This window comes from Chroicocephalus ridibundus, chromosome 1, assembly GCF_963924245.1.
Source record: "Chroicocephalus ridibundus chromosome 1, bChrRid1.1, whole genome shotgun sequence".
In the NCBI taxonomy this organism is placed as follows: domain Eukaryota; kingdom Metazoa; phylum Chordata; class Aves; order Charadriiformes; family Laridae; genus Chroicocephalus; species Chroicocephalus ridibundus.
The window spans coordinates 14,211,468-14,236,267 of NC_086284.1; the positions used below are offsets into that span (position 1 = coordinate 14,211,468).

Here is a 24,800-nt window from a genome sequence, read left to right on the forward strand (position 1 = left end):
TACCCAAACCGCTACGGGCTTTGGAACAGACTGAGCAAGAACGAGTTTGCCCAGGTACCTTAGGAGAACATCTCTGCCTGCAAAGAACAGTCCTAAGTCGTTCCATCGCTGAACTTCCTGCGACACATGTAGGAATTATTTAGAATCACTGAATCATAGAGTGGTTTGGGTTGGAAGCGACCTTGAAGACCATCTAGTTACAACGCCCTGCCATGGGCAGGGACACCTCCCACCAGACCAGGTTGCTCACAGCCCCATCCAGCCTGGTCTTGAACACCTCCAGGGATGGGGCATCCACAGCTTCTCTGGGCAACCTGTTCCAGTGCCTCACCGCCCTCACAGTAAAGAATTTCTTCCTAATATCTCATCTAGAACTACCCTCTTTCAGTTTGAAACCGTTACCCTTCATCCTATGGCTCCACTCGCTGATAAAAAGTCCCTCCCCATCTCTCCTGTGGGCCCCTTTAGGTACTGGAAGGGGCCAGAAGGTCTCCCCAGCACCGTAGCAAGAATTGCTTTGGCTGAAGCCTGTAGACGAACCACCCGGGCACTGAACAGAAATAGTCTGAAAAAAGAATGGTGCATTTTCTCTGCCGCGTGTATTTAGATGTGCCGTTTTCTGAACGTCAGGATGTGAATAAGTAAACACTTTCACGTAGATGGATTAAAACAGAAGACCAAGAGCCAATTTCTCTGAGTTCTGAAAACAGGAGTAAGTTCTTCCTTCAGAGCACGGGCAGCGTTGCCGCTTCTCGCCCTCGGTTCTGGGGAGCCGGGGCCGTTTACAGCCCAGATGGGCATTTATTTACCCAGTATTATTGCGAGAGCACTTGACACCGTTCCTTTATTTTCTTAGCACCTGGAAGACATTTATAAAACCCCATTCAAACCTTGATCTTTAAATATTTGACTCCGATTTGATTAATGCCTTGAAAAATTGGTTTTAAAAAAAATTGCTTCTATAACTTATCAGAAGGCAATGGCAGGTTTCTAATGACTTCACCTGATAATGAGCACTTTTGGAAACCGTACCGTAGGACTCTGCTGAAGAAGGGTCTCAGCATGGGTTTTCTGGTAAAATGCTTGTGATAAATCATTCAGTTTTACCCACAAGCTGCCGTATGCCGGGAAAAGGTTTGAAACCCTATTTCTAAAACATTTTTGAAGGCAACTGACAGTTGGAGTAATACAGTTAACAAACCAGAGACACCGTTACACCTTCGGCTGGGAAGTTCACAGGAGCTGACATTTGGGCAACTGCCATTAATTTACTTCCCGATTATTTCCCAGTATTTTTGACAGTTTCTGTCTACAGAGGCCTCAGACCGTTTTTCCAAATGCGCGTCCTCACGTGCAATACGAGTAAAAGGGAATTTGGGAGAAAATGTCAGAATCCAACTTCATTGTTTACTAGAGAAATTTTTTTTTTTTTTTTTTTTTTTAAGTCAAACTGTGAAATCAATTCCAGCTTCTGCGTAAGGAACAACTCAGAACGTGTAACACTATTTTCCTCTCAATTAGCACTCAGCAAAATTGCACATTTCAGGGAACTGAAAGACATAATGTCTCTTATTAGCATTAAGCTATAGGTTCATATTCACAAACATTTGGCTCTGAAGAGATTATTACTGCGACCTGCAGAATCTGCAGATGACAAGAGACAAAGGGCGAGCGTAAGGAAAAGCAGCAGAAATGGAACATCTCATTAGAGAAGTAATCTTAAATATTATCTAACCCAACCGACCTTTTACCTATTTAGTTGTTACCAGCCAGTTAATTGCTCTTATGTGTCACAGACTCAACTCTTGCGGAAAACGAAGGGGGGGGGGGAAATATCACAAAAGGACTCTGAAGAGTTTCAGGGAAGGCTTTCCAAATTATGAAATTATGGCTTGGGCTGATGAAGAAGCGCTGCCGGTGGGACGGACGGAAAGAAACCTGCTACGCGGAGCTGGGAAAGTCACCAGGGACTTTGTCAGAGCCGTCCAAAAGGATCACGGAACAAGAAGGAACAGGGAAACCTTGGTCAGGAATCTATGGAAGAGGAAGATGAGGAAGAGGAATCTGTGGAAGAGGTTAGTGGGAAGTTTGCTTCTATTCCAGACACTCCAGACGCCAAGTGCCCTGCAGAACACACACATTTAAACGACGCACACTTTTGTTCACTTCCTGAGGCACAGATTTTATTCAAGCTGAACACCTCTCAAAAAATGGCAAACTATCAGCGCTCCATCGCAGCCATCCCCCACTGAGGGGAAAATAAAAATAGGACAAAAAGGATTTGGTGCCTGGGAGAACAGGAACAGCTGGGAGATGACACAGACTAAGCAATTACTTTTACGGATGCATCATTTCAGATCTCTCCAGCTGAAGGAAGGAGTTCTCCATAGCAAAGCACCGGTAATTTTCAGTCTCGGCACACGGCTCGGTGAGCACAGGCTCCGCAGCAGCCTCCCCACTGGTCACTCGGTGGGTAAACACGCTGCTGGGCACGCCCTGAGGACCACCTTCTCGTGCGGTTTGCTGTGCGTGTCCCAACCACGCTCTTCCTTTTAGTTCTTAGCAATTTTTGTATTTCCAAAACATCTTAGTCTGCAGGGCCAGTTTAACTGTAGGCACTACCAACAGCAGCGACACAGCATCACTAGGTGTGGCCGTCCCAGCATCACTGGGTGTCCGTCTCGCTCTGAACAGGGTTTGCTGACAGCTGGCCACAGACTCACCCCACTTTGGGAACATGTGCCTAAGGGCAAAGGCTACTGCAGGGGATTGCATTTGCTTGTCTGCAGGATTTTTCAGAGTCATAGAATTGCCTAGGTTGGAAAGGACCTTTCAGATCATCAAGTCCAACCGTTAACCTGACATAGACAAAACCACCACTAAACCATGTCCCTAAAGGCCACATCTACACGTCTAAATACCTCCAGGGATGGCAATTCCACCACTTCCCTGGGCAGCCCATTCCAATGTTTGATACCCTTTCAGTGAGGAAGTTTTTCCCAATATCCAGTCTAAACCTCCCCTGGCACAACTTGAGGCCGTTTCCTCTTGTCCTGTCACTTGTTACTTGGGAGAAGAGACTGGCCCCCACCTTTCTACACCCTCCTTTCAGGTAGTTGTGGAGAGTGATAAAGTCTCCCCTCAGCCTCCTCTTCTCCAGGCTGAACACCCCCAGCTCCCTCAGCTGCTCCTCATAAGACTTGTTCTCCAGAGCCCTCACCAGCCTGGTTGCTCTTCTCTGGACCCGCTCCAGCACCTCAGTGTCTTTTTTGTGGTGAGGGGGCCAAAACTGAAGACAGTACTCGAGGTGGGGCCCCCACTAGTGCTGAGTGCAGGGGACAATCACTTTCCTAGTCCTGCTGGCCACACTATTTCTGATACAGGCCAGGATGCTGTTGGCCTTCTTGGCCACCTGGGCACACTGCTGGCTCATATTCAGCGAGCAGTCGACCAACACCCCCAGGTCCTTTTCTGCCAGGCAGCTCTCCAGCCCCTCCTCCCCAAGCCTGTAGCGCTGCAGGGGGTTGTCGTGTTCTCCGCAACACGACCTTGGTCAGCAGTAGCGTCCTGCACAGGAGCAATGCACAGGGTAACGCGGGAAGGCAGGCACAGTCTTTTGCTGGCACACGTAAGCACAGTCCCACTGACTTCACCGGGACTGTCCCTGTGCCCAAAGACAGCACGGGAAGTAAGTTCGAGGGGTCTTTGACTGTCGGCACAGAAATATTTCCTGCTACACTTCGGTGCACTCAAGCATCACATTCTTCCTTCCTTGCCCTGTATTTAAGCAGCAGTCAAGAGTGCTCACACTCCCTCCCCCAGTCTTCTGAAGGTTCGCGCTTACTGAGTGCCTTAAAATATTTGGATGAGAAAAGGCTGCAGAAGAATACAGGATTATTGAATCATTTTTATCAGAATTTATCCCTGATTTGCTGGAATAAAACTACGTAAGCTGTGCTCACAGCTTCCTTTAAGTGAGTGGGAGAGGGGGATGTCACAGGACAGCAGCTCACTTCAGCAAACAGATCAGAGACCTAAGTTATATTAATGTTACTTTTTCTTCCTTTAAAAAAAACTTTAAAAATTTAAAAATCAAGGGCTGTATCCAAAATCACCTTTTTATTGCCACTTACACAGATTTAAATATTTAACATTCAGATAAACAACTACCTGTGTTTACGTAGTTTGCTATTACTTCACCATAAACTGGTAGAACCTCCCTTTCCAACTCCTGTAAGATTCCTTCCAGCGGATCCTGAAGCGTTCACTTTCCATCTTGGCATCCCACAGCAAAAAGCGATTCCTTTGGAGCGAACTATATAGTGTTTAATGAAAAAATTATTACACAATGTAGGCTTTCACAATAAGTCACTTTTTTTTTCTTTTTGGCAAAATAATTTGAAGATTCCAAGTAAGACTTCTCTCTTTTATTCAAAAAATAAATATATCCTTTCTGAATCAAAGCACTTCATATGACATTAAGTACAAAGAAGAACTGTACTTCTTTGGAAGTTCTGAAATAGACATACAAGAGCTCATGGGAGCAACATTATCCATAAGAGGGATAAAAGCTGAAAGCTGATTTTTTTTTAACAAATTTATAGCCGAACACGATTTCCTTTTACAATATAGAGCTTCAAACAGATTTAAGAAAAAACACAATTTTAAAATTCTGAAAGGCACATGAACCGGGACCATAAAACGTACTGGCACATTCACTAATACGTTTTATGTTACATTCCTAAAGAGAATCTGCGGGACCCCAACCAAAAGAAAGACTGAAAATACCAGCAAGTTCCTTTGTAAAGTACTGAAAGAGTGGCAGAGAGTTCCTTTTGGCTCTTGATAAAATTATTAATACCCCAAAGCTAGGAAGTCTGAAAAGCTGCATCATTCAGTTGTATTTGGACGCGTCGCGACATAAACAAACACGACAATCAGCAGTACTACCACAGCCAGCGTGGGAAGCACGACGGTGGTGATTTGTTGCCGGGCCTCTTGCATCGCCTGTTTTCTCTCCTTTTTATCTTTGGAGGTCTCTTTTTTGGGTTTTCCTCTCAGCTGCCTCATCCTCCTCTTAGGATCTTGCGTTCACCACAACAGGGGAGCGAAGGGAGCTGAGCAGTGAAAAACAGTCCAAGGTCTTTTTAAACAAAAGGTTGAAGAATTCCTTCTCCTTCAAGTGCTCGGCTGTGCAAGAAACTGCAAGAGAAGGAAAAAAACAATTCTTGTGAGCAAGACCTACACGTATTCTAGTTATTAAAACCATTTGCAGTTCCCACTTTGTAAATCTTTTATCCAACTGGCACCAATATCTATGCAGCTTCTTTCACGGACATGGAATCGCACGGTGCTCGTTCAGCTTTCCCCGTAACAACGACAGCCGTTCATCAGGGCGCGTGTATTTGTCCGAGAGCACCGAACTTGCACTCTGTTAAGCCAGAAAGCAAGCCCAGCACTGTACGTTTTATCCTCTAAAGCAACCAAGACAACACGGCTAAAGACTTAATGAAAATGATATGAATTAGTCTTGTGTCAACACAGAGTACGTACCAGCTGCCCCTTCTTCTGGCAGCAGCAGCAGCTCCCAACTCAAGGTCTGCGGCTCCCCACAAACCCACAGGAGGAGGACGGGCGAGCACGCGCCCGGCCATAAGGAAAAGCATCACGCGTTTATCATCCTCACCAGGTATCTGCTGCAATAAAGGGTAGTCTAACAGGAAGAAATGTGGGGAAAGAGCTGCTTAACTTACACTCCTGGCTCCGCTGCCATCGAACAAAGTCTAAATCATAACATGACTCAGTGCTGTCACTCATTACAGCTGTCATTTTTACAAGAAAAAGATCCCAAGCGATACGCGGCCTGCTTACAAATCACGGGTGTAGACAAGCAGTCATTAATGAGGTAGTTGTTCTGAAGCATCTACTAGACCCATTTTTGAAAGCAGAAATATCTGTAAAGTGAGACTGACAAAAACACCGCACGGTATGAAAGCCTCTCTGAAATAAGGAGAATTAGTAGGTACTTAATATTTCCATACTTTAAAGTTTTTTTGCCCCTAAGCTGCTTACAGCTCTGTAATTCACCGACCGCGCGGGGAGGAGGGAGGCTGCCAACTGTTTGGCGATTTATTTTCTTCTTTGCCACGTGCCCCATTTGTGCAGCGGCACAATAGCGGGATACAGGCCTGATGTACCTACACACAAACGGGGAGGGTAACAATTACTGGTGTCAAATATTGACTTGAATTGAAAGTAAACTATGAACCGATGTTTTTCCATCACTCCTTTACATACTCAGAAGAAAACACATGAAGAAATTGGTGGGTTAATGTAACTGCCTCTTTACCTTTCCTCCTTCTTTATATCAAAATATGAAGATTATTTTAGCGCACTGCGGTAGGTGAGGAGCGTGTGTCAACAAGCAAAGCTGCAAAGCTCACTCGGGTCACCACAGACACGATTTCCTCTCGATGTGTCATCTCTGGTCCATGTTACACGTTGTCTTATGACTACTTTGTCAAAAAAAAAAAAAAAAAAAAAAAGTGGTTTTCGCTGCCGAAAGTGAGATGCTTTCTCTTGGTGTTAGCACTCAACCTTGTTTGTCAGCCTGACCACAGAAGCGAAACTGAACTGAAATGCTCACGTACAAAAGAATCCCCATCTACAGGATACACGTGACTGCCAAGGAGTTTTCATCCTTTCCCAGAGCAGCTCCAACCCGCCTGCTGCGAATCTCACCCAGCCAATTCGGTTGGTGAGATACTGCAGCATTTAGGGTAAAAAGTCAAATAACTCCACTAACTCAAATTTACGGAAGTGACCAGACTATCAGAGCACCCACGTAACACTGGCAAACCAAGAGGAAATCAACGGGTCAGTATTTCTCTCTTTACAGGGTCCTTCCTGGATACAATTTAAAAAAAACCAACAAAACCCATCAAGCGTGAAAGATCTCGGTGTTCAGCTGGATTCACTGATTCTGCGTCCCGTGCACACACCCCTTTCAAGCAGTTGTTTCTTCTGATCATAAACTTTGCCAATTCAACCTGGACTCTGAGGCAAACACTTCGTTTCAGTTTTGGTAAAGCATAAAGGGGAAATTTTGGTGATTGGGATGATTTTCAAAAGAGCAGACAATAAAGTTCAAGTCTTAGAACCAATTCCTTCTGCAAGCTGCAGCGTTGGAATCAAAATACGGAACAGCTGTAGAGAGACCAGAAGTGCTCAGTGAACTCCATAATAGGGAGGGAAATAGCAACTGGATGGAGCCCTGTTCCAGTCTTTTAATCGAATGGGACTACTTCATTCCTAGACTTTCATAACTGTTTCTTCTCAGCAAATCCTCAGCTCTCTAACTGATTATTTGGTAGAATCTTTGGCATTCCACCTACTGCAAGCTATGGGTTTCTGGTTTGGTTTATCACTTCTCTAACTCTTGAATTCCATAGAATTGTCTAGGTTGGAAGGGACCTCTCAGATCATCGAGTCCAACCATCAACCTAACACTGACAAAATCATCACTAAACCATGTCCCTCAGCATCACATCTACACGCCTTTTGAATACCTCTAGGGATGGTGACACCACCACTTCTCTGGGCAGCCTGTTCCAGTGCTTGACAACCCCTTTGGTGAAGAGATTTCCTCTGGGACAAAAGAAATGTCTGTTTTATCCCTTCCATTTCCATTTCATTGTTCTGCTCCGGTCACAAGCTTTATTACCAAAATCTAGAAAAACTACTATGCAAAAGAAAGTTTTTAATTTGCCCTTTGGGGTAACTAAAGAATCAGAGCATTTCAGGGTAAGAATTTTCCTATTGTTTTCTGTCTCTACTGTTAACGTACGTCAGTGGGCTTTGTATCCCGATTACTCACAAGACCCGAGAAGTGACGGACAGTAAAAGCCTTTGGGACTTTCTGTGTACCATAGTAACAAACAGGAGTTGCCATGAAACCAATCTCTCGAACAATAAATGTATGCCTTGCTCTACGCAGCATCACTTGCCACCCAGACATTAAAAACAACAGGATGTTTTTTTTGAAGTCTCTTTTGAATGAATATTTCATTCTGAAGCAAAATTATACCAAGTTAATTACATACACTAACTAACATCTGACGGCTTAGAACAGAAAGCCTCCCCGCAAATGTCAGCGCCACTTGAATTGCAAACTGATGCTCTCCAGTTTGGGAATCTGGCAGCAATCTCCAAATACATTTCCAGTAGATTGGGTTACTTGGCTTTGCTACTGGCAGAGATGGACTTGCACAGAAACCGGCCCAACAGCTTTCAGAGAGATGAGCCTTAGGGTTCATCTTAACCGAACCATAAAATGGAAGCAGTGAATCTCTGCAAGCTGCTGCCAGGGCCCTGCTGTCACAAGGAGCCCGGACACAACTGCCAGTACCAGGCAGCGGCTGCAAGAGACAAGGCTCCCCCACAGGAAAGGTCCGGGACGTTGTACGTGCTGCTGTGTTCGTGTTGGGACGAAACAGCACTTAAAAAACAGTGCTCAGCTGCATGAGAGGAAATTCTGCAGCCCGCGCTGTGCAAGTGGAGTAAGAGAGCCACAGCCATCCCCTTCCGCTGCCAGGCCTCCTACCGGCCACCCATGGGCTTCACTGGAAGGCGGGTGACTACTGACAATTATGGAAAGAAGACGCAGATACACAAAGTACAGCAAGTCAGGGCCACGGCCGGGATTACAATGGTAGGGTCTCGTTCCTTGTGGCGTGCATGGCCTACAAGAACAAATTTTATCTCACGTTAACTGAGCTACGTCCTCCTTCAGGCAGTAATCACCCTGCTTGCGCACTGGGGAGGCAAAACTCAAGCAAAGAGAGGAAGGAAATCATAAAGCATTGGGATGGGTGTAATTAGCAGTCTAGTTAGCACTGCCCATTTAAAACGTCTCAGAGCGAGTAGCTATGGGAAGGGCAATGAGAAAGTGATGTCCCACAGGTACTTCAATCTTGTGGGACCTGGAAGAGTAGCGATCAGCTAACCTTACATGCAGGAGACCTAGAAACTCACTTTTTCTCCTCAAACGGAAGCCGAGAGTCTCCTTTCCATTCCCAGTCTCCCCCGAACAGGAGAGGGCTCACCGCCGCAGACTGCACGCATCCTCCTACGGCTGCTTCCCATTTCTAGTAACTGCTCGACCTGGCCCAAGTATCTGCCAAGGCTAGAAACCATCACCAAACTAGTTCAGCTACTGCTTGTACTGGAAAGTCAGAGACTCCCTCAACTGGGACATTTAGAGGAATAGCATAGAAAGGATTAACAGACCCTAGCAAAAGTGGAATATCCATAGTCCCCAACAGCGTGACAGGGATCTGGCACTAGCCAGAGGCTTCACTTTCCTTTTATGAATTTCACAATTTAAAATTTGGCATTAAAATTACATAAAATTAAGGTCACTACAGCAGAGTTTCCCCCAAAAGTAGGAATCTGACATCTAGAAAGAAACCATCTCGATCGCAAAGTCAAGAAAATGAGTGTTGGCTTGGCACAGTTGTTTTAAACTTCAGAGAGACCACCTCTTCCCTCTGACGGTGCAGTGCTCCAACCCGACACTGAAAAGCTGCGGTTTCAAGTAGAACTAAACATTAAAAATTTCGAGCTACTGAAGACAAACCTAAAGACATCACTCTTCAACATCATAAAAATACACAAATTTAGTACCCTGGCTTGACGTCTAGAGCAATTGCGTTCCTTCCTGCCCATCATCCAAATTGCTTTTTTTTATATATGAAAGTGCTCTTCATTCTACCTTCTGGGTTAAGTTACTCTGAACTGTTTTGAAGTGCCAGCCTCAAAGAGGACAAATCAGTGACTTGCTGAAGTCCCTCATACCAACGCTGAAGCATTTGCCGGCATCTTAAAGCAAGTCAGCTATGGTTAAGCAGGGGTAATTTTGTACCAGAAGGCTGTCGTGGGGACTGGTATCCTTAAAAACAACCTTCCAACGGGAATGCATGGCTATCTGCCATCTCATTTTTGTAAAATTAACCCTGACCATTAGCAATCAGCAATTAAGAGCTCCTCACGCTCCACACGGCTATCCCTGCGAGCCAGGAATGGCAGCTCTGACTCCACTACACCAGAGCTTGCCGACTACTGCAATTCTGCGTCTCCTTCTACATGCAACACATGCACAAAAGACTTTGTTTATCTGCATTTAGTGTAATCACATGTCTAGACGTCTAAAGAACTTATTATCACCAACCTTACAGCACGAATGTATTAGCCATGTTAAGCTGAATAATTTTTCTCCAAATCCCAAATTACAAGTGTTTGCAAGCCAATTTGGATTAACCTGGTCTAGCCTGCTACTGATACTGTAACATTTCTGGAACAGCAAAACATCTTGAAATTCAAACAATCTGACAAGAATTAATTTTTATCATTTAAATTTTCCCCTAGGGCCATGGGTGTTACTCACACATTTAAAAAAAAAACACCGCAGACAACAGACCAGCAGAAAATCAGGACACACTGTACTCAAATTGCCTGCCAGCAGTGGGGAAAAAGGACACAAAACACCTAAGCAGATAATACTCTTTAGATTATTTTGGTGTTAAAAAGCCCCAAAACCAGCAGTTCCCAATCACCGGGACACACCAGCATCAGTCAAGAAGAACTAAAACCAAAAATCTTATCAGCCTGTTACTTGTTTCTGCTACTGGGCTGATTACTTCAGGGTACCGCAGCCAGAGCTGCGTAGGGAGGCTGGAAGAAGAGTCACAGAACCACAGAATGACAGGAGTTGGAAGGGACCTCTGGAGATCATCCCGTCCAACCCCCTGCCAGAGCAGGGTCACCCAGAGCAGGTTGCACAGGAACGCGTCCAGGTGGATTTGGAGTGTCTCCAGAGACGGAGACTCCACCACCTCTCTGGGCAGCCTGTGCCAGGGCTCTGCCACCCTCAAAGTAAAGAAGTTCCTCCTTGTGTTTAGGTGGAACTTCCTACTTCCAAGTTTGTGCCCATTACCCCTTGTCCTGTCGCTGGGCACCACTGAAAAGAGCCTGGCCCCATCCTCCTGACACCCACCCTTTCAGTATTTGTAAGCATTGGTAAGATCCCCCCTCATCCGTCTTTTCCGGACTAAAAAGACCCAAATCCCTCAGCCTTTCTTCATAAGAGAGCTGTTCCAGTCCTCTAATCATCTTGGTAGCCCTTTGCTGCACCCTCTCCAGCAGCTCCCTGTCCTTCTTGAACCAGGGAGCCCAGAACTGGACACAGTACTCCAGGTGTGGCCTCCCCAGGGCAGAGTAGAGGGGGAGGATGACCTCCCTCGACCTGCTGGCCACACTCGTCTTGATGCCATTGGCCTTCTTGGCCACAAGGGCCCATGGCTGGCTCATGGTCATCCTGTTGCCCACCAGAACTCCCAGGTCTCTTTCCACTGAGCTGCTCTCCAGCAGGTCAGCCCCCAACCTGTACTGGTGCAGGGGGTTATTCCTCCCCAGGTGCAGCACCCTACACTTGCCCTTATTGAATTTCATATGGTTCCTCTCTGCCCAGCTCTCCAGCCTGTCCAGGTCTTGCTGTATGGTGGCAGAGCCTTCTGCTGTGTCAGCCACCCCTCCCAGTTTTGTATCATCAGCAAACTTGCTAATGAGTCGAGTCCAAGAGATGGAAAGAGGAGGAGGTGAGGACCCAAGGGGCAAGAGGGACTCTGATTAGCAGGGAACCGGTGCTCAGCACTGAGTGCTCATTAAAACAGGAGCGCTCCTGGCCTCGTGATGAAGACCACCCTTCCCACCACTGAATGAGGATTGCTCCCTGCAGCGTTGCCAAAGCCCTGGGCCACGGAGCGCCCCGCTTCCATGGTCCCAGCAGAACAGACACAGCGGCTCTGGGCAGCAGGGTCTCCTACACACGAGGCTTGAAACCCCCGTTACCTCGCACAACTTCGGCTTCACTGTGGCGGACCTGGTGGCCACTGTAAGGAGGTGGCAGCTCCTGACACAGCAGAAGGAAACTTGACATCCTGCCCCAGCCTGGGACCAACAAGTTGGCTGAAGTTATACTGTTCTCGCTCCTAACCTTAATTAAAGTGGAGTCTAAGCAAGATAACACGTTATTTCCTACCTTTGAAACCACACAAATGTTTTGGGTCTTTTTGAATAAATGACTGAACTGCACGTAATACTGTCACAGAAGCCCTAGGTACTATTTAATAAAGGACAAGACTTGTTCCAGACTACCTCCTGGAACACAGATTTATTTTTTTTATCATTACTCTGTAACTGATTTTACCTTGAGGTGAAATATCACATTTTGGATGGAGAATTTTCTTTCCTGCAGCCGTAAGGTCTGGCCATTGCTACAGTGGCATCAGCAAGGTCACCAATTTCTAAGGTGATTTGGCCGGCTTAGAGATGCAGCTGAATGGGAATTTAAAACTTATTTCAGTAGGAACTTGGGAAAGAGTTACAAAGAGGAATACTTGCGCACAGAGCTCTAGATGTGGTCTCCAGAGACCTCCAATCTGCACGCAGCCTTTCCCTCCACACAGTTCCTTGTGTTTCAGTTTTGGCAGGTGTAAAGAGAGAAAAATATCAGTCCTCACATCTTCTATGAGGAACATCGTCTACCCTTTGGATGGGTGCTACCTGGGTAGGATTTACACGAGCACTTAGACCAGTTTGCTCCCAACTCCCATGCCAAGGCTGAAGCTAAATCTGCTCCTGCATTTGTCAGACGCATTAGGAACCTAATGCCTTGCAAACCTGGCTCTGAGGAGGTGGCTTTTTTTTATAAAAAAAAAACAAAACAAAACAATGCTGATTGTAAGTTTTTATGCAACTGCGGTAGTGATTGTCCAGCACTATTTCCATCACATTCAAGCACAATTATTACGCTCCATTTTTAACACTAAATGTAAACTGATAGTTTAAAAAAATCTTCATTATTTGACAGGCTCTAAAGGAGCAGAATGTTCTGTGTAATCACTTGTGTGGGTGACAAAGATGGATAGAGCAGAGATTTGCCAATTTGACTAGGAGAGCTGAACCCTGAAGAGCAAGCCTGCCCAGAGGATTAACCAAACACTTTAATCCCAATCACATCCTCCCTCCTTCCCCCAAACCTCCACAACCAACCCACTTTCAGCAACACAAGAGCGGCCCCATGATGAAGTGAATATTCCTGTTGCAAGACGGTTCTTTCTGGTACCGAAACACAGCTCTGTGCGACCACTAACAAGGGGAAATAATTATGATCTGCTTAAAAAAAGTACAAGGCGTCCCCGTACGAAAGAAGAGCAACCTGAGTGAGCAAGGGCTCTGCAGGGAACAGCCACACAAATAACTCTGGCTTCTGCACTGTCAAATGCTCTGGGTCACCCAGCTCATTTCTTTTAAACAGAAGTCGCCCAGCAGAACCGACGCATAGCTGAAGATAACGCTCGCAATGCTAAATTTGAGGTCTTCGTGTTTCGGTGACACTATCCGTCATGATTTCAGAGCGTGCTAAAAACGAAGAAAAGCATTTAGAGAATTTATTTTTTTGTTGTTCTGTGAAAAATGGATTTTCATGTTACAGCATGAGGCCAATTTTTTATATCATAAAAATTTACCTCAGTCTATTTGACTGTAGCAAGGAAATATGATTAGCAAATCAAAGCAACCCTGTTTTCAAGGGTAAAAGCTTTAATTACACGCATAACAATATGGAACTATTAAGAAGCTGTTTGAAGTCAGTTTAACATTATTTTTTAGTGAGGGGTGGTGGCTTTTTTTCCAAATTACAGACCTAAATCTGAATTGACCCATCATTACTGCAACATCACATTTACTGTAAATGTAGCTTTGAGAGTCTCAAAACTACTCACAGCATTTGGAAAATGAAAGCCAGCCTTGAATGCTGCCAGAAAGTCAGAGAGAGCAAGGCCGCCAAAGCAGAAAGCTATTTCAATACGATTTTCACAATTCTGAGGACTTGGATATAGCAAGTAATCTGTATTAGAAACAAAAAGGCACAGATCTCTGCATCTGGGAAGGCATTGTCAAACAGAGACGAGGTGACGGTATTTTTGGCGCATACGGCGTCGCAGTGCAATCCTCTCTGCCCTGAATGCAGCAAAGAAACAGAACAGAATTCAATTAAAAAAATAAATAAATAAAAAGGCAAGTCCTTTCACTCCATGAACAGGTGGATAAATAACCCGTATTTTTCCTTATAGATAAAGAACCAGCATCAAGACAACTTTTGCAACAGGCAGTCCAATGAAGAAATACCATTAATGTTTACTGAAAACACAAGAAAAACAAACACATAATTTCTGTCACTGCATGAATTCAATTCCTAGGGGAGGCTGTAAGAGAAGAGCTTGCCATTCTCCATCTATACAGCCACAGATGATGTTGCGCATACATGCAGTAAACCACAACACCTACCATATGAGTTGATATTATGTGTTTGCTCAGCTGTTTTCTTAAAAAGTAATTTTCCCAGCTGTTCCTGACAAGACTCCTTTGGATACGAAACATTCATCTTTCCAGTGTGTCTACGGAAATTCAGTCAGTTTCTAAATAGCCACGCTAAATAAATAAATAAAAATAAATGAGTCACTGGTATCAGAGCTCCTCAAAATTTATGTGCTGCTCTCCCAGACCAAACCCAAGCATTTGGCATCTGCAAGAACGTGCAGCAATAGGAATTCAGTGTGAAAATAACACTTCTGTTTTCCAGTACAGCTGCGTCAGGGTCACAAGCCCACCGAGACCTGGACTGTCGCTGCTAACTCACACCACGAGCCGAACTGTCACCAGAGGGTAGCAGCGCTCATCCTCTGAGCTGATGATGACCTAGATGGGAAACACGCTTTTCCTACGATCCAGCACACGGTCTGGTTGTTACTTTTCCCAGTCAAACTACCACCACGGTCACTCCGTTTAACAGCATCACTATAAACGTGTTTGAAACGGATCCCTGAGACGCACGTCAGGCAGAACGCCAGCAAGTCCGAAGCCTGATGTTACAGTCTTGTAATGCAAACAGCAGAGCTGAGGGACTGTCACTGTTTTTCATTATAATTCTACTGTCATTAAAAGTTTGGCACTGAAAATTCAGTCCAGGCTAAAACGTGGCAGGCAAAAAATCCCTGCCCACAGTGTGAATGGATTGTTATATCCAAACCCAGAAAAAACGCAAAGGCAAGGGATGAGCCTGGGGCAGCAGGGGTGCATGCCTACATGCCTGCGTTTGCACCGGAGAGGGGAATGACGGAGAGAGCAACCGACAGAAGAGAAAAGCTGAACGAACAGCTCCCAAGATACCAGGGCAGCATCTAGGAACAACATCTCTACTTCCAAGACAATCTGTGTATGCCACACTCAAACTATTTGTGAAACAGTTTGTTTCTTCAGCAGGCGCAACGAGAAATCTCCCTCGTCCATACAGAACTATCTGCCATAGGAGAAAGCAAGACGGGTGTGTACCTGGTCTCCTGAAACCCTCCTAAGACAGTCCTGCAGGGGAAAACGGCCAGCACTGCACCAACGGTGGCACTTACATTTTATTTTATGAAGTAACTGGGAGGTATTCACAGATTTAAAGCGAGCTGGATGCAACGCCAGAGCAGGCTGAACAAGGGGTTCAGATCTCAAACTCACTCCCTTCAGGACTGGTCTGAAGTTCTGGTTTTTCAAGCTTTTCTTGGCACGGATGGTTTTCCAGTAGGAGGCTGAGGAAAGACTGCTGGCACCGTGCCTGTCTCTCCCTGCTTGTACACGTGCCAGGGGAGGACTGTGTGACACTGGAGAGTAACTAAATCACACAGAAATCAACCCAAATACAATCGATGAAGTGGGTGCCTGTGTTACTCCCTTCCTTCCTTGTTTTCCAAGCAGGGCAGGTGTTTTAGAGCTTGTGCAGTGCTGCCATTTGGCAGATTTCATTCCCACCTCTGTTGCCTTCTACACGCTCTCGTTTGATCTGGGTAATCGAGTTATCAATGAATGAAATAAAAACCTCCACCTTACATTGGAAAAGCACCACAGGTTTAGGCTAGAGCTCTCCCTCCATCAGACAGAAATCTGTGCTTTTCCCAAATTCTTTTCAAATTACAGAAATGTTCTCAACATCAGCGTGACAACAATGCAATCACGGCACCTTTTTGGGGGGGAAAGGGAAGATAAGAACTGAGACTTGCAACACAGGATGGGTGGGGAGAGATTTTCTTCCTATCACTGGTCTCATTAAAATCTCATTCTGTTTACTTCCCAGCTTAAACCTGAAGTCTTATTACATTTCACTAAACAATCCCACATTATAATAAAGCAGCAGGCTTTCCTGCCATGATTGATAGTCTCTGTTTGCAATTATTTAAGGAAAAGGCACATAATTACATGCAGCTAGATTAGGCTGATCAAATCCCTGTTAGTGTCTGTCAATATACACATAGTAAGACAGTGTGACATTAATGTAAACTAATTTAAATGCAGAAAGTTTAATTAAGACTTAATAAAATTACAGGGACAGAAAGAAAAAAGTTTTGCACAGTCTAACCACAGGGAGTTTCCCAGCAAAGCCACCCTCTAAACACAAGCCTGGTTTTGCCTAATCAGTTCTGCAACACTGGTTCTTGCACCACTTATTTATGTACTCCTATTTACAGTCCTACCGCCAGGACTTTCCACCAGCTCAGAAACTCAGAAGCAAAAGCAAATGCTATGGAGCCACATGTGTAACGAAGTCCATTACGAGCAAGCCCAGGCCGTCAGAGAAGGATGTCTCAGAAGTTCCTCCACAACGTTCAGCAAACAGCTATTGATCAGTACCACAGTTCAACCGCCGTTAAGTACAAGTGACCTTCTTTTAAAGCACTTACCAAGACCAAAACATTACATCCCCCTACATAACAGTATTCATATTTTCCTTTCTCGTTTATTCCTGTACAGCCTCCCTTTCCACTCGGGTTGTTTTTAAAGCAATCCGCTGTATTCACAGTGGTCTCAAGAGAGTCACCGATGATACACAGGCGTGCATCAACTCCAATAAGCTTAACACAAGATGCCAGCTTCAGTCCCTGCTGAACAGCTGCAAACTTTTCCAAGGGTAGTCATGCTTGTGCACCAAGTCGTCTTTTTCGTGCAACTCATAAGCACGTGAACGCAACTGAATTTCTAACCATGGGTAAAATACATTAAATGGTTGGTATGGCCCACCAGCCACTTCAGCTTGTGTAAGCCCACACAGGCAGTGCCACGGAGAGCTGGGCACAGATGCCAGGAGTCATGTTGTCCGCAGGCGTTCCCTGTCCCCCCTTCGCTCCGCAATGACGACTGTACCTGTTCCGCATTTGTACGTGTGTTATCACCATTTCTAACCTAGATGCCTTCACTGTTTGTACGCCAGGCGTTTTCCAAGAGAGTAACTGAGATGAGAAGGGTACAGAAGCGACACTGTGCCACTACAGATGTTCTCTCCACCAGCAAGTGTGCCTGTGTTTCGCTACATTAAAAAGTAGGATCTCAGATCTCACGCAGGGCAATTCACTGCTCCCCAAAGCACCGATTTTCCCACGCTGCAATTTCCTAGTATGTTCCCTGCCAAATTAAATCAATTTGAGTATCTCATTAAAGAAAAAAACATTGCAGATTTTGATTCATTTTTAATAGTCTCTCTGCCAGTTGAGCCTGCTGCTCTGATCTGGTTTACCCGACGATTTGTTAGCTGCTCTGCTCAGCCACTTCTCTGCGGAGGCCCTACAGTGTTTCAAGAATTTTAGAAAATGCTGAACGATATACAGGATCCTCACCAGAGCCTTATCCAAAAAGGCAGCAAAAATTCTGAATGAGTCCGTTTCCCAAACACGAACATTTCCCACAGAATTCATTTTTGCCAGCTGGGGGAAGGGGAAAAGGGAAACAAGGAAAAATTTGAGAAACATAAGTGCTAGAAAGGATTATAGTGCAATCTCCTGGTAAATACATTAAAATTCAATACTCTATTAAAGCTGCCCAAAAAAATTAAGCCCTCCCCTGTTCAATCACATCCCTCCAAAGCTCTTGGCCAATCTCTCCATGCTAGGGACAAATCGCTGTTAGATAACCTTTTCTGAACGAGTCTATCACTTATTCGAGTTTACGTTCCGTTTCCTTTGGCAGCACAGCTATTTAAGTCACCCTTCTAAGCCAGAGCCTCTGGTAATTTTTCTTTTCTGTTCCACTGCAATTCTTCAAAGCATCATAAAGGCAAATTTAATAAGCACCTCAATTTGTATTGCTTTCTATTTATAATACTGCAAGCACCTGCTGCTGCTGAGATCTAAGCAGGTATCTTTCTTACTTTGTGTAGATTAATTCAGATTAATCTTAATAGATTCATATTGTAGACCAATTTCAAGAAACATTGCTCCAAGCTGTTGGGTGATTTGTTTGGGGTTTTTTTGGTCTTGGGTGGTGTTTTCTTTTGTCTTTAGGGATTGTGTTGTTGGTTTTGTGGTGCTGCTGACCAGCTCTTAAAAATACAACTCGTTTGGCTTCATTGTTCACATCAGCCGCATTCAGCAGTATGTCTTCTGCAGTATTCAGTAGGTGTCCCTTGTCAACGCAACAGCAGGCACTCAACAATCAAATCACTTCAAGTTGTACCCTGAACCCGTAACAATGGAAGTCAAGTCAGCACTGGGGTCCACAGATGGTTTGGGAACTGTGGGTGGGGAGGGAATGGGTGTTTAAAGGCACCTGCTCATGCTTCAGTAGACACTGGGTTTGGATCACATATTATTCGACCTTCTCTCAAACCAGGGATGTATTTTTAATCTTATCTAAGTGATTGTGAACACTGAGTGACAGCTAAGGCTGCACAGTACAGAAGTTAAGTCCTATGTCTGACCTTTCAGGGGGGCTGAGGAATCATGTCCTTAGGCATCTCTTCGGAGTCTGTCTTCCACAGCTTACAGACAGAATATTAATGGCCGCACCCTGGGCTCTGGACATCCTGGTATCTTCAACATCAACACCAACCACTCTTGCTGTTATTTCTTTTAACAAGACCAGATAGGAAGTTTAATGCAGTGGGGGGAAAGAAAAAAAATAAAAATAAAAATTGTGATCCAGCACAAGTAGGTGAGTGAGATAATGAAGCCCAGGCAGAAAGAGCAAGAAATCTCCCTTAGTGTGCAAGAAAAGAAGCAAAACAAAAGGAAAGATAAACCAGTGCATGGGAGAAAAGCTGCATGGAAGTGAAATAAAGACTAAAAGAAGCGGATGGAAGAGTCAGTCCATCAGAGAAGACCGACATCAATTATTGTCCTAATCACTGCACTGTGTTTATTTACTCCTAGTGGCTGACAAGCGAGGTTTGTACTTCTCATCCATCTCCTACCTATGCATTTAGGTGCGATATAGCACACTCCTCCACAACCTGCCAGGCGATCTCACAGAAGACTTCACAGGACATTCTGAGGACAATTTCATTTCAAGAGTGGCTCCTGATGCCTTAAATCCCTACTCCAGATAGATGCTGTGCTATTTGCCTCTCTGCAACATTTAACATGGGCCTTAAAGCGGTGGGATTTTAAGCGCTCCCATTAAAAACACACATATTTCTCCACAAAAGAAAGTCTCACTGGTGTTTTTATTCAGTCCAATCTTGCCAACATTCCTGTTAACTTCATGAGAAAAGCATGCTCATAAATGCATTAAACAAAATTTTTAAAACTGTTTTTAACTGCATTTGTTGAAAAATAAAGCAAATTAAAAGGCTCAGAAATGCAGGAAAACATCATTGTAAGGTATTCAATATTATACCCTCCTCTTACTTATCTATCAACACTCAAAGCTCAATACAGCCATTATTTTGGGAACCCACAAATTTTTAACTTTCTAGTAACATGAGGGAGATTCCTCAGAACATAAACAAGGCACAGGGACCTTAAAAACAGGAGATGCCATGTACCTTTTCAGTCTCTGGCTGCAGCTTCCACATTACTGTCACAAAACATCTGTAACCTTCATGCGTTCTCATCCTCTTCCACAATTATTTCTTATCACATGGAGAGGTTTTGAACTTTTGCAACAGCTATATTGAGTAAATCAGCTATAACCAGACATGCTATAGATACTCCAAGCCGGTAGCTAATCGTGATTTTCAGTCTTTCAAGCAAATAGGACAACTTAAAATGGCAAACATTGCTCTATCTACCCATCCATAAATTAGGAGTGACAATAGCAGATTATTACTCATTCACTCAGAGCGTTTGTTTGGCCCTGAGAGAACTGGCTTCATTCCAAGAGCTGGCAAACATTGGTTAATATACATGTAAATGTTTTATTTCTCTCGGAGTAGGCAATTTCACAAAATGAAATCCCGAAATAAAGACGACCCTTGTTTTTCTGCTGATGCCTGACTCGGATGCAGTGCTGCTGAAAGCCTTTGCAAGCTTTTTCACACCGAGTCAACAGGGAAAAAGCCACCTTTTCTTTTGAGAGGGAGATAATTTCACTGTGGAAACATGAAAGCTTTTATATAAATATTAACCATCAAAGTTGTCCTGGAGTTAAGTGGACGGAGACTGGCTTATGTAAGGTTGCAGTACTGACTTGTTAATATGAGATGTGCTGAAATGGTTTTGCAAACACTGCTCCAAACAGGCTCTTCCTCAGTACACGAGCTGCAGTGCCAGAAGTAGATTCAGCGACCCCAATGTTTAATCTGAGGATACTGTAAAATAACACTTCATTCTTAAGAGTGAAGAAGGGGCATTTTGTCCTTTGAATTTCTAGTGCAAGCATAAAGGAAAAGGAAAATGTTATTTTCCTCACAAACTGCCATTAATTTGAACTGAGAGGAAGAGGGGAGACTAAGAAAAGGGACGGAGATTCAACACAGAGGGGCAAATAAACCAAATACCTGGACAGAAAACCAGGCAGTGGTTTAACAGAGCCCTTACTAGTGAGTTCAGAACCTGAAAATTCTAAATAAAACCAAGTGTAATGCACCCATACTCTTGAGCATGGGCTCTCCAAAAACCAAGAGAATCAACAAGCGCATTCTGTGCACTTGCAAGCGAGGACAGAACGCACCACCTCCAGCAGGACTCTAAGAACCATCTCTATCCTACAAAGGGCTAGAGGTATCAGAAGATATCTAGATTTACTCCTCCTATGATACAGGCCATCAAACATCGCTTATCTCTCTATCCAACTGAGAAGTGAGATTTTTTTTTTCATGAGTTAACCAAGCCTTGAAACTAGAACTATAACCACAAAGCAGAATTTTGGGGAAGGGAGAAGCACAGCCTTTTATCTACTGTACTGTACTATTAAGTATCATCTCACTTTCCTTAAGGGCATGCTAAAGTTTCAATCAACTGGGGATGCTAGCAACAGGTCAAAATTGCTCATAAACCTCTAGACAGAAATGACACAGCATAATACATTTCAGAATAGCCAGTTTAGAATGAAATACAAAATAAAGTAGAAAGCACTAAATAAGACCAAAGTAACTTATTGGAACACAAAGGCAAAAAGTGTACAGCACTTACATCAGGACAGCTGCAGTCAAAATTCACCTCCTTCAAGTGAAAGGACAGATGGAAGATGAACAAATACTGATGGGAAGCAACAACTACTAACAGAAGACACCTTCAAGTGTTCAAGGCCAGGTTGGATGGGACTTTGTGCAACCTAGTCTAGTAGATGTCCCTGCCCATGGCAAGGGGCTTGGAACTAGATGATCTTTAAGGTCCCTTCCAACCCAAACCAGTCTATGATTCTAGGATTCTACGATTCTAAAGATACAGGACTATGTACATGCGGCAAGAGCTGACGAGAAGTTCAGTTCCCATCTGGCACCTTGTCTCCATTGCTACTACAGTGCTCCACAGGTTCCAGCCAGGCCTCTCCATGGACAAGAGCATCTATGGATACGGAAGAGACAGCAGATCTGTATTTTATGGAGATAAATACATCAAAGACTCCTGGCATTAGAATTGCTCTTCCTCACATTCTCCATTTTAACAGGAAAAAAAAATTTAGACTTTGCAGGCTATTACTTTAACTAAAGCTACTGTTGAAGTCTTTTTCATATTTACTTCCCAGAATTATATGGATTATTTTTTAACCTGCAGAAAATTAGAGATGATTACCTTTAGAGCAAGCACACTGTCTAGTACTTGACAATACTTTCCTTTGAACCTTGAGCCTAATGCTGCACTTTTCAGTGCTGCTTTCACACAAAGCATACTCTCCTTCCTCTTGTATACTACTGCTTACATGACAATTTTAGATCTCTCAAGGAAATCTGCTGAATGGAAGGGCGACACAGTGGAACAAGACAGTGCCAGGTTCAGCACTGAAGAGGATTTTAAAATTTATTACAGGGTATCACTTTGATGCTCAATGTTATACGTGGCTGAAATGCATACACACGCCTGGCAGAACTGCAAGAGAAGGTGCCTCTATAAAAGGCGACAGCACTATTACCAGATAAGCTACCAGTTAGACACCACTGATTACCACACTGGACAGAGATTTTAACTCATCTAGAGAGCAGACAGCTAATCGGATTTCTTAATGGGCTTCTCTCAGTTTCACTGGGGCTGATGCATACTGCATAGAGGATTTAGAAAGAGATTTTTCCCCAAATAGCACATACCACTCCGCTACAGCATTGTGTTATCATCTTGGCTTATGCTTATATAAAGTACCAGATGGAAAGCCAGAAGTTACAGGAACAGTCACAAAGAGGTTAATCATTAAATTCAAGCTATGCCAGGGCAGCAACAAAGCTGACCTCTTGAATAAATTGAGCTTGGATAAAGGTAGCATTGATTTTCCTGAAGAGGTTTCATTATTTAACTCTAGATTTGTGATTTCTTTTGAGAGTATGAAGTTAAGAGTTAATCCAAATTTACTATTTCTTTTCTACCCAAACAGAAACCAGCCCATTTAAAATGCAGAGAATATGACAGACCTCCCTCCCTTTCATTGTTCTCTCCCCTCCAAGAGAAACTGAACTTCACAGAACTTCACGCCTCGGGGGTGGGGGGGAACCAACAAAACCAAAACCCTTAAAAAAACCCAGCTCATCTTTATTCTACAAGCTTTTCTTCCAGCCCTGAAAATCCAATGCATGTTTTCTCCCAACTACTTCTATCTCTTTATTTTTCTTAACGCTTTCCTAGAAAGGAGTTTCTTTAGCACATAAGTGAAAAACTTTAATTTGATGAAGGGACAGGGCCTGTTTGGAGCCTAGTCAGTGAAAAGAAATGAGATAAACATTTTGGATACATTACATGACCCTATGTCTTTCTGCCATGTTTTCTGCTTTCCGACCTCAACCTTCCCATTTTAATTTTTAAAGAGATATTTACACCAGAATCAACCAGCTGACTATTACCAGCTATACCATTAAACAGAAGAGTTACTTCTTTACCTCCTCCTTCAAGTATGAGAAGGATCATCCATAAAAGCAAAGTGATCCAAGTTTCCAGTTTCCCACAGGTACTCTAAAATATTTGTTGAACCATAGCAATTATGCCCATAATAACCAGAGTGTCTTATGGACTTGGGGTTTTCCTAACTTTCTGAAATTACTGTTTTGACTCACTCACATCTCTGTGAATGTAAAACTTACACAGATAAGGTCTACGAAAAAGCAAGGAAGATTAGAGAGATTAAGCTAATCAGAAAAAAAAGAAAAGCAGAAAAAAGCCCCAACCCAACAACTACATATCTTTAACAAGAAAAGGGATATAACTTCTTACTCTCCTATTTTGAAAGCCTTGCCTCTTTCCCCAAAGAAGTTAAGTTTCCCCAAAGAAGCCATCACTGATTGCATTCATCTGGAATTTTTATGTAAACAAGTGGTGGAATATGAAATGGAAAGCCAAAAAAGGATATTAAATCACAGCATATATGCATCCCCGAACCCTGTATGTATCTCTTCGGAGAGCAAGAACAGAAAAAAGAAAATTGGACATGAAAAAGAAATAAAAGTAGACAAGAACATGGAACCTGAAAGGCTTTTTGCTTAAGGTCCCTAATGCCTTAAGAATTTATTAAAAGATGATGTTAGAGCACCTGAATTTCAGAGAATTACTTCAGAGATGGCTCCTGTTGCAGCAGTTTCTGCTGGAATATTTTACTCTGGCTGTCAGCCAAATCTTTGCTATGCTGATGCCAAATAAATGATACCCAATTTCAACGACAGATGCTGTTGTGTTGACACATAATTGATACGTTTATATTCAGGGCTCCCTGGAATTCTGTAACAGCAACACTTTATTCACAAGAAATACAACTGACAGCAGAATTCAAAGGGACTTGCACATAGCTGATGCTGCTACACTGCTGGTATTGAGTCTGGAGGGAAGAGATCACTGCCTATCCAGGGTGGTTGGGAACAGTGGAGACCACAAATCTTCCAGGGCAATGAAAGATACGGAGAGGTGGCCCAACAGTAGAAGTTAACTGGCTCAGCCAGAAACCAGCTTGCTCAGAGAAAAAGGAAACCTGAAAGTTTTCAACACAAGTCGCATATCCCTTTCCTACAGAGCTTGTAACTGCGTAGGAGATGGAAGTCATAGAAACGCCACAGCAATGAAGTAACAGATATGTCCATAAACTCCTTCTCTCTTTGACTTCCTTGGTTTCCTAGGCAGGAAACAGATTAGAAAGCTTTAAAAATACATTTAGCAAAGGTGTGTTCCAAAGAAAACATTACATACCCCCTCCTTGCATGTTCGCTCTCCTGTAGGTAACTTGAAATAAACTTTCATAAATAATACTTATTTTGGAAAGCAACTACATCCCTCACCAAGCTTAAAAAACCTTCAGCA

General features: G+C 43.8%; 1 protein-coding gene across 3 annotated transcripts in view; it reads right to left on the minus strand.

The window, feature by feature from the left end:
* Positions 1-4,321: 4,321 nt before the first annotated feature.
* The window catches only part of SMCO4 (single-pass membrane protein with coiled-coil domains 4), a 29,765-nt gene continuing 9,286 nt past the window's right edge, over positions 4,322-24,800 (minus strand). For 2 of the 3 annotated variants that reach the window (XM_063329158.1, XM_063329168.1), the window contains exon 2: positions 4,322-5,202. In XM_063329158.1, the coding sequence (XP_063185228.1) occupies positions 4,891-5,070 (180 nt within the window). In that variant the 5' untranslated portion in view covers positions 5,071-5,202 and the 3' untranslated portion in view covers positions 4,322-4,890. The remainder of the gene's footprint in view (positions 5,203-24,800) is intronic. The other variant, XM_063329147.1, reaches the window with a different exon arrangement.